A 17,686-nucleotide genomic window follows, 5' to 3' on the forward strand; every position below is an offset into this window, starting at 1 on the left:
TGAGGTCAACTTAGGCCAAAAGGTCCACATTAGCCGGTGAGGTGTTTGATTCACCGCTCAAATCGTGTGTGCACATTTGCTGGTACCTGGGTAGAGATGGTGTTACAGTTTTGAGCGACGTGGGGATGGCATCATCCTCTCTCAATCCACACTCGGGTATTTCGGACAAACCTCGTCCAATTTCTGGCACACTTAGGGTGTTTCGGCCATCGGTATGGCATGAAACCCTCTCGGTTTGTGTTACAACCACCAAAGACCCATCAACTCGGCATATTTGTGGAAAATCGAAAAAACATCGGCTCCTTTTGTCAGGGATTCCTCAGGGTCATGTGACAGTTTATGAGGTCTTGATTGCAGATGCGTTGACCAGGCATCTATCCTGCGGCTATCGAGGTTACTATACAGGGGCTAAGCAGCAAGAAGGAAACGATTCCTGGACTTCAATCTCTTGAGTTCTGGCTCATGTTGAAAGAGTGGGTGGTGAGAGTCACGTTCCTGCTCAGTTCTTTCTATTTGTGAGACGTGATGTTTGTGAAATGTTCCCTCAACATACCGGTCTGCCTGTTGGTTAGGGTTCGGTTTAGGGCTGTTGCATATCAACTTTGATATTTTTAGCAGCGTCTCGCGTAGCGAACGCTGCTCTAAGAGAGCTCGGCTTTGTTCTTCTTCTTGTTCTTCTTCTTCTTGTGAAGACAAAACCTTTATATTAGGACTCGGCTCTTCTATATACACGATCCGGATCTCCTGAAATACTAAGCACATGTACACATCCTCGCATTGAGGGTGCCTTTTGAGAGCGTCTATCATGAACTTTTAAATATATTCGGACATTTGCTTTAAAGTTTCGAAAAGTTCACGTTACTATTTAAAGATTATTCCATTTAATGTGTTGTAAATTCGTAAATACATTATTTATTTCGTAAATACACTATATTTCGTAAATACGTAAATACACTATGACGGGTCTTGCGATTGGCTTAATCAAGGCACGTGACGAAATATCGGAAGTTATTGTTGTTTTTATTTTTTTTTTTTTGCCGACAAAACCTTTCGGACGCTGCTCTTGGACACATTTGTCCTTGTTATTGGAGAACTAGCAGCTTAGCAGGAATTTTGTTTTAATACAAGATCGAGCCTCGTGGAAGAGTGAGAACCCAGAACGGATAAAGATGCAACATTACAAAAGGAACAGTAGAGAGAGATGGGGAAAGCACCAACAGCACGGTTGAAGGACAAAAGAGCTGGACACTGACGGACAAACAAGGGATGCGGGTAAGAATGAGGGGTTAGGGGAGAATGCAAGGAGTGCACGAGATAGTTACAATCAGCAAACTCTCAGGAAGGCAAAATACTGGGAATTTGGAAGGAGGGGGACTCGGTGGGGGGGGAGGAAGGAGGAGTTAATGGGAGTGGAAAAGATAAATGTTTTGGATGGGGGACGATCTGAGATGGTAGTGAACGGCTGTCTTGAAAACTTGTTGAGAAGAATGAGATTGAAGAGAATGTGGAAGTTGGTTCCACAGGTGGGGAAAAAAACAGAAGAACGAATGAGTGGAGGTGAGCTTCGATTCTGAATTATGGGAGTTTCACTTGAAGGGGGTCACAGGTAGACTATGTGTTGCTTGCAGAAACCTGGGGGGTGAGTGGAGGAGCACAGAAAGGGCAGAGGCTACAAGACCAGAAAGTCTGCAGAAGGAGACAGAAACCACCAACCTGTCTGCAATGACAGTGAATATGCTCAGCTTCATCATGGGAGATTCCAATGGTATGTTGAAGGCCTTGGTTTCTTCAACATCAAGCTGGGCAAGATGTGAGACAGGGGTGCCAGCCCAGATTGGAGAGCAATACTCCATCAAGCTGCAGATGGAGGCTTTGTGGGTGGATAAGAGTTCAGGTGTAATATCAGAGTGTCACGATACAATGCTAGTGCTAAATGCACTGTGTGCATACACTGCTGAGTCACTGTAGTTAGAACTATCAGGCAGTGGCCATGATCAGAGTATCATGATACGGTACTTTCCGTTTTAAATCGAATACATGAGGAACTATCCTGCCCTCTAATGGTCCTGACAGCATCAGGCAGAGGTCGTGCAGTTCGCTTTGAGCCTGACAAAAACTGTTAGATTGGGCCTTCACAGGGAGGTTGTTGCAGCACAAAGTGTGCCGGCCCTTGGATGGACGTAAAGCTGTCTCTCATCGACTAGCATTTGCTGGTGGACGTCAAACATCGCATGGAGTCAGTCCTGGTCAGCCGGTTTGTGAAAGACATACCAAAATTTCCTTTCAACAGACTTCACAAAAGGTGGGATTAATTTTGGCTTGTAATGTTGTAGCCACCTATCCTTGAGTGGTGACTTTTGTTGCTCGGAATGGGTAACCTTTTAACAGAAGTTTAATTGTCATGCAAAATGACTCGGTGTTCGAGCCATATTCAAGCTCTTGTGCTCATGACATCTCTTACCTGCATTCCCTGTCCTGCCATAGGTGTGTGCACTCAAGAAAGAAATCGCCACAATTGCTCCTGGTCAGTTTTCTGGGAGAGCTAACTGTTTTGGAAATGGCACCCTTCATGTAAGCAAGTCCCAGGCCGTGGACAGTGGTTCTTACACGTGCCTCGAAGATGCTATGATGTCTGCACAACTGCAAATCTTCTCCTCATTCAACGTCAACGTATACAGTACGGTTGGCTCCTCGCAACTCGAGATAAGACACGAGCACTCCCTGCACCCTGTCGTGTTGCTATTGCTGTGATGTTTCGCTTTGAGTGGAATGGTTGATGATGCAACGATTGTTGTTTTGGGACTTCTCATTTTGTACGGACACAATGATTGGTTTATCGTGGAATGGGTTTAGTATTTGCAATGTTAGTTCAATCAGGAATAAAAAAATGGAAACGACATTGATGATTGTTGTTAAAAATGGCACGTAACGAAAGGAACTCAACATGGGGCAGAAGCGAGGATCATTGTTGGATATGATCACGGCTGATTGGCTGGGTCGGGATTTATCTGGATCAGTCGAGACTAACCTGAACAAGTCAAAATTTTGGAATCCAGGGCAACCGTGGGATTGGCTCTTCAGAGGCGAGGAGCACAGCTCCAGGTGGGCATTTATGAATCGAACTTATAAGGGCAGGTGACATCGCGAGACACACGGAGTGGATGAAAGAGGAGGGTTGATGAGGCTCGTGTTGCGTTCCTGCTTTGGAGCGATTCTCCCTTCGGAAAGAGCGCGTCGAGAGCAGATCAGGGACAGACACACTGCTGTTTCTTGGGGGAATTTCTCCCCCTTCGATCGAAGCGAGGAGCTTCGAGGATCGATTCTCGTCCGAGAATCCTTTGTTGTTAAGGCTTGGAATTCCCCCAGCCTTCCATTCCTTCACCTGAATCGTCGTGAAACCCTCTTTAAATAAACACCTTGTGGTCAGGGAAGTCGTTTTGCATCCTTTGAAGAGGTTCAAAAAAAATAAAATCATGTCCACTGCATTGAGGATGCTTCAGAAGGAGGGGCCTCTGTGCTGGGATCGAAAATCCACAAGAAGGAAGGCCACCGCTGCACAAGTCCATTGAAAAGGATCGAGATTAGTTTGAATCATGTGACATGAATGAAGCTGCTCATCGGTACCTTTTCAATTACCAATTACGCAGGTGGTGGTGACATAACCTTTATGATGACCCTTGTACGAGGATGGTACGGACGGGTCATTGTGAGCATTGCCTTCAGGATGTGGTTTTCTCGACTCGAGAGCAGCATCTTGCGAAGCCCAATGAGTAACATAACAGCAGTTACCGCAGATGCGTAACAATAATGGTATTTGTTGTTATAATTACCGTATTGTCATTGTTTCCGCGTCTCGAGTTCATTTTGCTCTCATGTGCCGTTGAATGAGTAGTTCATCTTGTCACACCAGAGCCACCAACCGGACCGAGCTGCCATTTGGAAGGGGACGTTGTGCCACGGGGTAACATATCCCTGACTTGTGAGGGGGCTACCGGATGGCCGAATGTAACATACGGCTGGTTCGGAGCTGATGGGGAAAGAGGTAATGACTGCTCCTTCATCATGATCTCACTTGTTCATATTTAATCATTCATTTTTTTGAAATCATCACACCTGGAAAAGGAGGTTGATGAACATTTCCAGTGTGGTCATCCCTTTTGCTTCCCTTCCTTCGTTTCCTTTCTCACAGGTTTTCCTGATTATTTTGTTCACTCGTTACAATCAAATGTCCTTCCTTTTGGATAATTTTTCTTGCAGTTATTTTCTCCAGACCATCAACAGCGATCTTCAAGTATCTTTATACTTTGCGAAGAGCAATTTCAAAGAAATCATTGTGTCATGCATGATGTTGTATTGATATTATTCCATCAAATGTGGAGGAACTAATCTGGTTATTCTGTTACAACAACACAAGTGGATGTCGTGTTCAATTTTTTTTTTTGTGTATTGTTACGTTTGAGGGGGGGTATGCATTCAAAGGGTAATTAGGATGTTTAATTAGGTATGCCATGCTGTTCGAGTTTACCAGGATCTCGATGTAATAAGTAGCAATTCAGTGGTGATAAGTTGTCTAGTAAATGTCCATTTCTTTAAGGGGGAAATGATAATTGTCACGTAATTAGATAGGGACACGGGTTCGGGTAAGTGTGTCTGCGTAAACCCTTTTAGTATTCCCTGGAGGTTTGCCGTAATGTCACAGGACAGTGCTGCGGATGGCTCCGACCCCGTGATCACGATTGGCGGAAGGCGACGGCGGAGGGCCAATAAAACGGCTCGATTGGAAGTGACGAGGACTCGAGGATAAAAAGGTTCTGTTCGGGAAAAGGGGTGGGAGGAAGAAGATCGGTAAAGAAAAACCGTTTTGGTGGAGACTGTTGTGCTGGGAGCGTGCTCGGTTGTTGCGCTGGTTCGTTCCTGGATTCATCGTGTCTCGTGGCCTTGCTGTGCCTCGTGCCTCACCTCGGTTGGCTTTGGGGTTCTGCTGGCTCGGAGTACGGGGTCGAACGTCGGGCGGACCTGCCTCCCTCTCCTGCTCGCAACTTGGCACCAGAACTGGCTCCCTGGCGACTGTGAGCGGACTTGGGCCGACACCAGGAGGTTGACAGCACCACAGTGTCTTATGCACCAGACGAGCGCAACGCCAGCTCGTCCGACGCCAATCCATGGACTGTTGCGTTTACACCACAGGCCAGCCTGACAACCACGACCAGCTACGTTGTGTGTGTGTGTGTGTGTGTGTGTGTGTGTGTGTGTGTGTGTGTGTGTGTGTGTGTGTGTGTGTGTGTGTGTGTGTGTGTGTGTGTGTGTGTGTGTGTGTGTGTGTGTGTGTACCTGATTTGTGATGTGTGTGTGATTCGTGATTTTGGTAGTTTTACCAGAAGGGGGTTGTTAGTGGACCTTGAGCGCCCTGCGGAAATATGGTGGGGACAAATCACAGAGCACGGGGGGCGAGACCAGAGAGGACACGGGAGAAGACAGAAAGACCACCGACCTGCCTGTGGTGAGAAAGTGAGAGGCCCAAAGACTCAGCCTCATCGTGGGAGATGCCAATGATCCGAAATGCCTTGGTTTCCACAGTGTGAAGCCGAGAAAGGTGAGAGGCAGGAGCACCAGCCCAGAGGGGAGAGCAGTACTCCATCAAGCTGCGGACGAAAGCTTTGTATGTGGTCAGGAGCTCAGGTGGGCCGAGGAAGGACTTTGCACGACGGAGGATTCCCAGTCGGCGACTGGCTTGGGAGACCAGGTTGGAAATGTGGCTTTCCCAGGAAAATCATGGCAGATAGTGAGACCCAGAAGCTTGAAAGAAAGGTCTTCTTCCGGAGGATTGTTGAGGAGGTAGATTTGGGGAGGGGGCGGTTTCCAAACGGTCCTTCTGGAGAGACATAGTGAGAATGTGAGATGTATCTGGATTGAAAGACATGTTCCACGTGTTGGACCAGTTTGTGATTTTATCCAGATCTGCAGTGAGCGAAGAAGCTGCTGCTTGCCGGTCTGAGGGATGTCAGATGGTACGGCAGAGGGTGGAGTCATCAGCAAAGAGGTAAAGAGGATTTTCCAGAGAGTCAGAGAGATCGTTGATGAAAACCAGAAAAAGAACAGGGCCCAGAACGCAGTGTGTGCGTGTGTGTGTGTGTGTGTGTGTGTGTGTGTGTGTGTGTGTGTGTGTGTGTGTGTGTGTGTGTGTGTGTGTGTGTGTGTGTGTGTATGTGTGTGTGTTTTATGTGTATCTTGTATATAAAACTCTTTTTCACCACTCACTGAGACACTGACTCACTCACTGATATAAATGTTTTGTACTTTCTCAGTGGCCAAAGAAGGTGAAATTTTGCATAATGATGTAACTTGAAGCCATTATCCCAGAAAAAGTCACAAAACTGTCACGACATGTCCATAAACGAAAATATTATCTGTGAATAAAAGTTGGCCGGTGCCGACTCGCTTTGCCCACGGTGGGTCACGTGACCTAAGACAATAAAGCTTACAATTCGGATCTTCACTAAAATCAAATCAATTCATCCTTGTCGCACACCCAACTGATCCACCAGGTTTAATCTGAATCCGTCAATAAACATTTGAGATATCATGCTACATTTAGTTTTTAGCCCGATCAACCGATGGTTAAGAATCACTTTTAAAATTATCAGATTCGGATCTTCACCAGAATTGAATGGATTCGACCTTGTCGCACACCGAACCAGTCCACTAAGTTTTGTCGGTATCAGTCCACAACTCTTCGAGAAATCATGCATTATATCGTTTTTAGCCCCATCCCTCAAAGGTGCAGTAAAGAATCACTTTTAAAAAAAAATTATTCTCATATCCGGATCGGGATCTTCACCAAAATCGAATCAGTTTGTTCGTGTCACACACCCAACCTGTCCACCAAGGTTCGTCCGAATCTGTTCATAACTTTTTGAGATATTGTGCTGTACATAACTTTGGCCCGATCTTTCAATGGTGAAGAATTGTTTTTTTAAAAAGTTTGAGTATCTGGATCCTGACCAAAAATGTGTTGGTCTTGGGGAGGCAGACACACACACACACACAATTTCAGAATGGTTGCTTGAAAAGTGGACAAAAATCGTGTGACAGACAGACAAACAGATAACAGCAAAGGAACATAAATAATTTCTTCGTCGGACGAATCTAACCCCCAACGGTGGAAAATATCGTTATTTTTACTCCAGCACCCTTAGTTTCGGAGTTATCGCCCAAAACATGTTTTACGTTTTTGCAATGTCACGTCATAACGCGTGTTATGTTCAGTGTTCCATCAATCCCACGAGTCTCGACTCGGTCTTATGGATATAAAGAAAATAACAGTAATAATGTGGCTTAAGTGTACTGTTTGGGTAATTTATCATCTATGTTTTTGTTCAAGCCTGAAATACTGTATGTGTATGTGTGTGCGTGCAGTGAGCAATTGTGTTGGCAAGAGATGCACCATATCCGACCTGTCCTCATCCCACGATGGCATGTACACGTGCCTGGCCACCAATGCAGTCGGAAATAGCACATGTGACATAACGCTCAAGCTAACTGCAACAAGAAATTATCATGAGGCCGGTAAGCTTGATTTATTTATTTCTTTTGACTTGCCTTTTCGAGCTGCTTCATTCCTTCCCATAGAACTGTCGGGTCAATAGGTATTGTGCGTATACTCGAGTCATCGAGTTATTTGATCAAGGTAGAATGACCAACCAAATGCTTCATCTGTCCATATGTCTTGAATGATTACAGAAAGTTTGCATGTACCAAAAATCTCTCTCTGTCTCTGTCCCCCCCTCCTCTCTCTCTCTCTCTCTGTCCTCTCTCTCTGTCTCCCTCTCTCTGTCTCCCTCTCTCTGTCTGTCCCCTCTCTCTCTGTCTGTCTCTCTCTCTGTCCCCCCTCTCTCTCTGTCCCCCCTCTCTCTCTGTCTCTCTCTCTGTCTCTCTCTCTCTCTCTCTGTCTGTCTCTCTCTCTCTCTCTCTCTCTCTCTCTCTCTCTCTCTCTCTCTCTCTCTCTCTCTCTCTCTGTCTCTCGTATGCATATACAGGGTGTCCCAAAAAAATATACAACTTTTCATCTGCAAAGAGGATGGTCATGACATATATTTTTAAAAAAGACATGGCTGGATAGAAAGGTGAAAGGTTGAAGTTTATTGTACCAATGTCAAAATTGCCACCAAAATTTAAATTTTGGTGTGGAATCATCGTTTTCTTTTCGACCACATGTTCGATGTCGGCTCCACGTTGTCCGATCACTGCCTGCAAACGCGTTGTCATGTTCTCCATCACTTTGGGAAACGTTTCCTGAGGAATGTTCTGGATTTCTCGGTGGATGTTTTCCTTCAGCTGATCAAGAGTCTGAGGCCTCGGGTTTCCATAGATCCAGTCCTTGAGATACCCCCACAAGAAGAAGTCTGGAGGAGTAAGGTCAGGGGAATACGGTGGCCACTCAACGTCTTCGTAGAGTTCGATAAAGCGGACCTCAAAATGTTGGTTGAGAAAACGCCTTGTTTCCCTGGCTGTATGGGGCGGTGCCCCATCCTGCTGGAACCACTGGGTTCTCATCTGGATCAGGTTGTTTCTCCTGCGGGCCTGAGTACGTAGCTCACGCAGATAGAATTCCTGAATCATTTCGCGATAGTTCCTCTGGTTTACCGTGCAAGTGCGTCCCTGGTCATCTTCAAAGAAGTATGGACCAATTATCCCATACCAACCAACCGCCACCCACATGGTGACTTTGAGAACACATCGAGGCACCAGTTCAGTTGATGCATTACCAGGATTTTCAGTTCCCCAGTGCCGAAAGCTTTGCTTGTTTACCTCCCCGGACAAGTGAGCATGGCATTCGTCCGTCATGTGAAGTTTTTTGAGGAAGTCTGCATCTTCCTCCAACTTTCCTGAGAACCAATTTGCAAGGTCTAGTCGTTTGCGTTTCTGTCGATCAGTAAGCACCGTTTCCGTTTGAATTTTGTATGGAAAGGCATGAATGTCTTGGTGAAGGATCCTCTGAACGGTGCTCTTATGAATGTTTGTCTCGACAGAAAGTCGTCGAATCGATTTTTTTTGGACTCTGAACGACCGCCTGTCTCACCATTTCCACATTTTCTTCACGACGACCTGTCCTCTTCCGACCACTGTGACCCTTGTGAAGGTCACAGATGGTTCCCACATTGGTAAACTTTGCGATGGTGCACTTTATTGTCCGAAAGTTTGGTGCATGGCGCAAGTGGACGCCGAAAAGTCTCGAGTAAAGACGTTGCACCTGAAGGACACGTTTCGTCTGGTGCCAAAGTTCAACAATTTTCGTCCGTTGTTGTACGGTCAGTCTTGGCATTTTTCTGGCGCTTGCTTGGTATCAAAATAAACTTCAGGGTCTCTGCAACAAGAAATGAAGCATTAGTGACAAAATTACTGCTTTTTTAGGATCAAACGAAGCATTTTAAAAGTTGTATATTTTTTGGGACACCCTATATGTACATATATGTGTGTGTGTGTGTGTGTGTGTGTGTGTGTGTGTGTGTGTGTGTGTGTGTGTGTGTGTGTGTGTGTGTGTGTGTGTGTGTGTGTGTGTGTGTGTGTGTGTATGCACATACACACACACATTAATTTACTGATGTAAAATGTAATTGATTATTTCAATATAATTACTTTTTGTCATGACTCATGACATTTTGACCAAGTTATCGCAATTTTGCTGACACTAGACAAGGTTTGCCAACTTTTGTCTCACTGCTTTCTGATGTACATTTATTTTGTTGGAAACGAACAAGGAAATCTCGATATACTGACCTTTGTGCAAAGCGGCTTCAGGATCGACTTTGTGCATCCGTGTCACGAGTTTCAGTCTGTAATATATTAATGGGAGCATTGAATGGTATAAATCGCATTTAAAAGAAGGACTTGGAATTTGAACCAGATTTGGGGTCAAAAATTTATTATGAATGCAAATATGGGGGTAATCATTTAACTCTCCCCACCCCATTCACTCCCTTTACTCTCGGTCTTTCCCCTCCCAAACTTCTTTCTTTTCTCACCATTCCATCATACTCTCCTACCCATCTTTGCTCTGCCATCATCCTTACTTTGATTTAAATAATAATACACTTGTTCGTCCATCTGTCCGTGCGTTGTACAACCTTCCTTTGCGCCCAGTGGTTGGCCAGCCGACGGGACTCCACCCACAATTTCAACCTGAGAAATCATACGGCCGCCATGTTGGTGGTATGTGAGGCCAAAGACATCCTTGGAGCTTTTAGGGTCTTTGTCATGCCCTCCCTATAAGTTTTCCCTTCAGTGCAGAACGACCAAAGTGACTGTTAAAAGAATCATCAAAGATCGAAAGAAGCACATCTGAAAAAGGACATAGCTTCTCAAGAGATGGTACAGAATTGGGCCTGTGAGATTGATTCCGGGCCCAGCTGGACTCAGATATGAGGAATGACTCAGATATGACTCAGATATGAGGTGAGACAGACAAGACTTTATGCATTAGAAAGGAGGTGATTATGATGGGACGTGATAGAGATGACGTTGGTGCTGATTATGATAATAATGAAGGCACAAGGCCACCGCAAAGCAATGACCATTTTTGAGCTGTGTGGGCAAGGTTTTGCGTTCGACCACCTGGAAGGCATCTGGACTTATCTGCTTTTTCCTGCCAAAAGTAAAATAACAAAATGTAATCGGTTTCTTCCTGATGAGCTTTATTGGAGTCGTTGAGAGGTTTGAATTTGAGTTACAAAAACAGACATTTTATCATGCAAATGGACCTGGGGATGGACTTGTGCATGAAGCAATATGGCTGAAGGCAGCAGAACGTTGATTCTCTGCTTCTGAAACATGAGCTAGTCTCAATCTAATTACAAAGCAATTCCAGCTGGCTGGCCAATGCCCTTCAGGGATCAGGGTTAATCTGCTTATCCCTCCTGGTTGGCAGGCGATGCCACTCCCCATTTTGTGGTTGATAAGTAAATGCTTTTCAGCAACTTAAGAGAGCTGCTAAAATCCTGCTGACAAGAAGTGTAGAAATGCCAACAACCACTTTTAAACCAACAATAGAACACTGTTGACACACGTAAATAAACAAGCTTCATCTGAATCCGTTCATAACTTTTTGAGATATCGTGCTACATTTTGTTTTGGCAACCTCTCTCTCTCAATGGTGAAGAATCGCTTAAAAAATTCGAGTGTCTGGATCCGGATGTTCACCAAATCGAATCAATTCGTCCTTGTCACGCACCGGACCTGTCCACCAAGTTTCGTCCGAATCCGTCTCCAACTTTTTGAGATATCCTACACTAGGACAAACAAACAGACAGGCAGACGGGGGTGAAAACATAAACCGCCATCCACCTTCGGTGACAGAGATAAATATATAATAATTGTTTTTACACATCTATGGGAAACACGTCTTGTTGGCAGTTAACGCTGAAGCTGAGAAGGGAAACTTGGGTTAAAGCTTTAAACCAATATGTGAACTCATGTGAGCCTCAAGCTTGTCACTCGAATTTGAGAAAAGATGGAGACAAAGGTGGAAGAATGAGATCTTTTTTTAAAACCACCTTATCTTTTATGAGCACATGGTGGGGGGGGGGACTGGGACAGGTATAAATACAATGGGTGCAAGAATGCACTGCGACTGGAAAAAGAGGATTGCAGTGGCATGAAAGTACACTTTGGGTTTGTCTCCTTGCTTTAGTTCCCATGGAAACGTTTCACACCCTCGGAAAGAACTTGTTATGGGAAATATCAGCCTGGTGTAGGAGGGTTAAATTCGTCACACGATTCATCACAGGGGCAGAAAGTTGCGTCATCAGAACACTTTCACTAATATATTCTTCTCTAAATAACTACTACCCTGGTGGCTGGTTAGTGGTTATGGTGGCTGGCTTGGGACCATAGGGTCCTGAGTTTGAGCGGTGGCTGGCTTGGGATCATAGGGTCCTCAGTTTGAGCGATAGCTGGCTTGGGATCATAGGGTCCTGAGTTTGATCGGTGGCTGGCTTGGGAATGGGGTCCTGAGTTTGATCGCTGGCTGGCATGGGACCATAGGGTCCTGAGTTTGATCGCTGGCTGGCATGGGACCATAGGGTCCTGAGTTTGAGTGGTGGATGGCTTGGGATCATAGGATCCTCAGTTTGAGCCCTTGTCAACTGTTGAATTAAACACCAGGTGGGGTTGACTCAGCCTGTCATCCTTCCGAGGTCGGCGAAATGAGTTCCAGTGTACTGGGGTAATAACCATTCTGGGTAACCTCTGTCGGAGTGGTAACCCATCCAAGACTGCACTCCTTGCCAATGAAACTGCCTCGGCAGCCCGATGTGTCTTTACGGCACGAACGGAATAGTATTATTATTATTTTAAAAACTACTTTGTAATGGAAAGTAATTGATATCAGAATGAAAACGACTGCCACCATCACCATTACTTTAATAATTGGCCCAAGTCTTTCACGACACGACTGGCCAAGTTTGACGTTCAATCGAAGGTGCCAGGAATTTGTAGATCGTTGAGGTGCCAGTGATGACTCGCCTCCTCTTCGCGAAGGACTCCGTGCCATCTTTAACATCCACCAACTTGTGCCGTTGATGAATTTTCTTCGCACCCCCGGCGAGACAGCACAGAGGCAAGCGTGCACACCTGGAGGACATCCTGCCGGCTGAAGGGTTAATGTCCGAAACGTCAGCTTCTCCTGACCTCCCACGGCGATGAACATAACTCGACGAACGTTCTGTCGATTTCATCCATCGTTGCACTTGTCTGCCAATGTAGATCGACACGAGCCTTCATGAGTAAGACAAATTGTTCATCCAACCTTTGCACTCCGTTTTCCGCTCTCGAACCAGAATCATTTTTGAGTGAAAGCTCGAACTTTGCTTCCGTTGCTTGATTTTTTTATTCATATTGTTTTGCCGCGTCTCGCGTATCGAACGTGGCTCCAAGAGAACTCCGCGTCGGCTCTTTTATATACAGCATCCGGATCTCCTTTAATACTAAACACCTCCACACATCCTCGCATTGAGGGTGCCTTTTGAGAGCGTCTATCATGAACTTTTAAATATATTCAGACATTTGCTTTAAAGTTTCGAAAAGTTCACGTTACTATTTAAAGATTATTCCATTTAATGTGTTGTAATTTCGGAAATACACTATTTTCTCGTCATGAACGACGATCGTCCATGACGGGTCTCGCTATTGGCTCCATCAAGGCACGTGACGAAATATCGGAAGTTGTTGTTTTTCTTCTTCTTCTTCTTCTTCTTCTTCTTCTTCTTCTTCTTCTTCTTCTGGTGAAGACAAAACCTTTAGGACGTGGCTCTTGGACACATTTGTCCTTGTTTTGTGTGTGGTTCTCCAACAATTTGGGGGTGTGCAAGTCCTAAATTTTAACTTTCTTTTGCAGAACACCTCGGGACTATCAACGCCGTCTCTTTCACCATCGGGTTCATCTTGATTATAATTTGCCTGGCATTTATATTCCGAAGAAGAAGAAGAAAGCAAAGCAGGTCTGGATTTGTCATCATTGATGCCATGACAACGTGAACCTGCTGTGTTCAGTGTTCACCTCTCATGTTGTTCATTGTGTATTTAATTCACTCATTTGTACCGAGGCCGTTCAGACGATGTGAATGCTATAATTCGTTGGTGTGTGAAATAAATTTTTTAATATTCTTTGTTTTGCTGTATCAGGCAGTGTTTAACTTGTCATGGATGTAATGTCCGCACGCAGAGCGTTCGCCTGGTCATGTGTATCGAGGCAGCCGTCCCAGTCCACCGCTCCCATCCACATATATGAAGTAAGTGTTCGTGCGTGAAATGTCCGCACCGGTTGAACTGGACATTTGATCAACTGGACATTTCATGGAACACCTCACCCCTCCACTCGTGAGAAACTAGGCCGTGGGAAACAAGGTCCGTGAGCGGAAAAGGAAGAGTCTATTCAATTTTGGTGAAAATCCGAATCCGGATCCAGATACTGAAATTTTTAAAAAAGTGATTCTTCACCATTCAGAGATGGGGCCGAAAACGACATATAACGTGATACTTCAAAACGTTGTGCACTCCCTGATGACAAAACTTGGTGTACGAGTTGGTTAGGTGACACAAACAAGGCGATTCGGTTTTGGTTCACGACTGGAACCCGATCTATCGGTGGAATACAAAACATAAACTGTTCAGCCTGGCAGAGGTATGCTCTCCACCAAGTGCTATTTGTAGTTCTGGTTGTGGGATCAAGCAAGGCCATTCGTCAGGACCAACAGTCACCAGAAATCCCAGTGAATGGCTGTATACTGGAGACGACGGTTGGCCGTCTCCCTCCTCCTCCTCTGGTTGTTGATCATTGTAGTTTTCCATCCATCCATCCATCCATCCATCCATTGGGACCATACCCTGTGTTGAGCGTTGGTGCTGCCTAAGCAGTCTCCTTCACTATTCGGCACAATCCTGGACGGGTCGCCACTCCGACACAGGTTACCAGCAAGCTGTCACTCATTTTGCAGACCTCGGAAGGATGACAGGCAGAGTCAACCCCACCTGGTATTAATTCAACAGCCAAGGGGGATTTGAACTTGGGGTCCTCGGATCCCAAGCCCACCACCCTAACTATTAATCATCCAGCACCAGGCATTTGCAGTTAGCGCGAACACAAAAATTTTCACCTGTGCTTTGTTGCAGCACAGGTGATACAGAGAGCAGCACTTTATTGTGAATTCTAATTTTCTCCTTTTGTTCTCCAGGATGGACTAACGTATGCACAACTAGACTTCGGTGACATGGTCCCACAAGATCATCGCACCACCTGGCGACTCAAGAAATGATCAGGCCTGGAACGTGTCAAGCTGAGAGCAAGGAAAACAGCACCTTCCACGGGATTCTGCACCATGAAGCACTGCACTGCATCTTTGACTGCGACAATGAGTTATATATTACTCAAAGAGTACACACTCACTCTCACACAGTGAGTGAGTGAGTGTGCGTGTGCACGCATCACGCTTTATTCGAATTGGTTCCTGCTGTTGTAGAATAATAATAATAAATGGGACTGATAGAAATCTAATAATATATTTACTTCCTTGGAAAGCCTGTAACTCATTTACTTGCACCAATTTTTTTTCTCTCCATTTCATCGTTAGAATGCCTGTTTTAAAAGCCCACCTTTCCAGGAGGACTTGGAGCTTTGATGTTGTCCTTCCAACAGTATGACAGCAGCAGGACCCCTTTACAATAATGTGTGATGGACACAGAGGGAGCACACCGAGTTACCTCCTCCACTGAAGGTGGACGGAGGTTACGTTTTCACCCTTGTCTGTCTGTCTGTCTGTCTGTGAGGACGATATCTCAAAAAGTTATGGATGGATTTTGACGAAACTTGGTGGACAGTTTGGGTGTGTGATAATGAAGAATAAGTTTGATTTTGATGACGATCCGGATCTGGAGAATATAATTGGTCGTGATTCTTCACAATTGACGGATAGGGCTAAAAACGATAGAAAGCATGATATTGAAAAAACTTGTGGATGGCTTCTGACAAAACTTGGGAGAGGAGTTTGTTTGGTATGCCTGTGGTTGACTTCATGGTAAGGGTGGCAAACTTGGTATCCTCGTAGGGATCCTGGGGAACTCAGTTCAAATCCTCCTTTGCTGTTTAATTAATACCAGGTGGGGTTGACTCAGCCTGTCATCCTTCTGAGGTCGGCAAAATGAGTACCAGCTTGCTGGTAACCTGTGTCGGAGTGGCGACCCGTCCAGGATTGTGCCCAAAAGCCCAGGAGACTGCTTTGGCAGCACCGATGCTCTGTACGGAGTACGGTCCCAATAGATGGATGGAGGTCATGCGGTAATGAGAAGAAGCTGATTCGATTTTGGTGAAGATTCAGATCTTTTGATTATTATTATTATTATTATGTTTTTTTTTGTAAACACTGTCGAGGCTCATATCAGAGATAATTAAGAGAAGCTCGTATAAGAGAGAATCTGGCCTATCAGTGGGATACAAAACATAAACTGTTCAGCCAGGCAGAGGTATACACTCTCCTGAGTGCTGTTCTAGTCTTATACCATGTCTGTATATATATATATATATATATATATATATATATATATATATATATATATATATATATTTCCTGTCTGTGTCACAAGCTCCACCCATTTTGTCGGCCACGCCTTACCCCCTTCTTCCCAGCATCACAAGCTCCACCCATTTTGTAGGTCACGCCTTACCCCCTTCTTCCCCAGCATCACAAGCTCCACCCATTTTGTAGGTCACGCCTTACCCCCTTCTTCCCCAGCATCACAAGCTCCACCCATTTTGTAGGCCACGCCTTACCCCCTTCTTCGCCAGCATCACAAGCACCGCCCATTAGCCAGGCATTGCCTTTCCCTCCAGCGGGGCCAGAAACTTGCCTCACAAAGCCGCAGCACATATTGGAGCCTCAAACGCAGTTACTGTCTGTCCGCGGGACACAGCGATGCGTCACTTTCACTCGATTTTTGCTCACCAGAATTTGGGAGTCATTGATTGCAATGATGGTTACAAGCAAAATGTATTGTATATTTTCACAAAAGCAGCGTGCATGCTTTTGCTTCATATACGTAACCCGGGTTCGTTTTTCTTTTCGTGAGCGATCGAGGCAGCGCTCTGTTGCCTATACACCACCCAAATAAAGGGATTTGACAGAAAGCCATGTTGCATGCTTGGAACAAGATCACCAACAGGGTGGGTACTCGGCTATGACATTAATAATCGTGAAGATAACAACGTGACCCCTCCTGGTGGCTCCGGTCGGGAGCAGGTGCTTCTCGTATTGTGCATGGGACACATCAACTTGATATTTATGGTGTCCTTCCTTGAGCAATGCATACATTTCAACAAAAGTCTGTTTGCCTCGTCTTTGTATTCGTACATCTGCCCTGCGGAGATCTCTCCCAAATTGATGATTCATTTTGGCCAAAGGTGTGTCTCCCATTTCAATCCATCCTTCCATGCAAGTTATTCATCCACTCATTATGATAATGGAATGAAAGAGTTGTGGGCTACTTTTTATTTCAGTGGGTGCTTCATTTTCTTTTCTTCTTCTCTTTAACTCTTCTGTATGAGATTGAGGCTCATGGAAGAACACAGGTGACAAAGGGTAAAAAATAGGTAAGGTAGGATTAATGGGGGAAGATTGTGGGTCGAGATATGGAAGGAACTTGGACACAAGAAGAGGCCGTTTGGCCCATCATGCCTGTACTTTATCATCACCTGTTCATACCAAAGCTTTCTGCCAGTCCTGTCAACATCCCTGAATACCCCTCAACACCCAATGCTTCCAGGCAACCATTTTATTCCAGTTTAATTTTATCTCCTGTTTCTGTGACCACTGCCTTTCCAGGGAGACCAATACATGCATTAACTACTCTGAGTGAAATAATGGTGGATGATATGGGCTCGTAGACAGTAGTGCATCGTTAGATTGAAGCCCTGGAGAGAAGAGATGGACTCAACATCATGAAGGGAAGCGGTTTAACAAATGGAAGAAAAGAACAACAGAGTGGAGGTGTGCAGTAAGCCTGGACTTTGAGAGTTTAACCATGAGGTTGTAACCTCAAGTTTCTGGGGAGGGTTGGAGGGCTGTGAGCGGGACCGGAATAGAGGCGGTTAAAAGCCAGAGAGGCCACTGATCTGTCTCGGATTTGAAAGCAAGCAAGCGGT

At 45.2% G+C, this 17,686-nt stretch overlaps 1 protein-coding gene and 1 long non-coding RNA gene across 7 annotated transcripts in view; one reads left to right on the plus strand and one right to left on the minus strand.

Moving 5' to 3' along the window:
- The window catches only part of LOC147006367 (immunoglobulin superfamily member 11-like), a 98,161-nt gene extending 81,489 nt beyond the window's left edge, over window positions 1-16,672 (plus strand). For 5 of the 6 annotated variants that reach the window (XM_085869008.1, XM_085869005.1, XM_085869009.1 and 2 more), the window contains 6 exons: window positions 2,485-2,677; window positions 3,911-4,042; window positions 7,417-7,566; window positions 13,391-13,493; window positions 13,718-13,784; window positions 14,727-16,672. In XM_085869008.1, coding sequence (XP_085725134.1) covers window positions 2,485-2,677; window positions 3,911-4,042; window positions 7,417-7,566; window positions 13,391-13,493; window positions 13,718-13,784; window positions 14,727-14,807 — 726 coding nt within the window. In that variant the 3' untranslated portion in view covers window positions 14,808-16,672. The remainder of the gene's footprint in view (window positions 1-2,484; window positions 2,678-3,910; window positions 4,043-7,416; window positions 7,567-13,390; window positions 13,494-13,717; window positions 13,785-14,726) is intronic. The other variant, XM_085869006.1, reaches the window with a different exon arrangement.
- The window catches only part of LOC147006366 (uncharacterized), a 113,195-nt gene that overhangs the window by 84,361 nt on the left and 11,148 nt on the right, over window positions 1-17,686 (minus strand). The gene's annotated exons all lie outside the window — the stretch shown is intronic.

This window comes from Eptatretus burgeri, unplaced genomic scaffold (assembly GCF_056783735.1).
Source record: "Eptatretus burgeri isolate ZD-2024b unplaced genomic scaffold, Ebu_testis_v1 Ebu_testis_scaffold_3184, whole genome shotgun sequence".
In the NCBI taxonomy this organism is placed as follows: domain Eukaryota; kingdom Metazoa; phylum Chordata; class Myxini; order Myxiniformes; family Myxinidae; genus Eptatretus; species Eptatretus burgeri.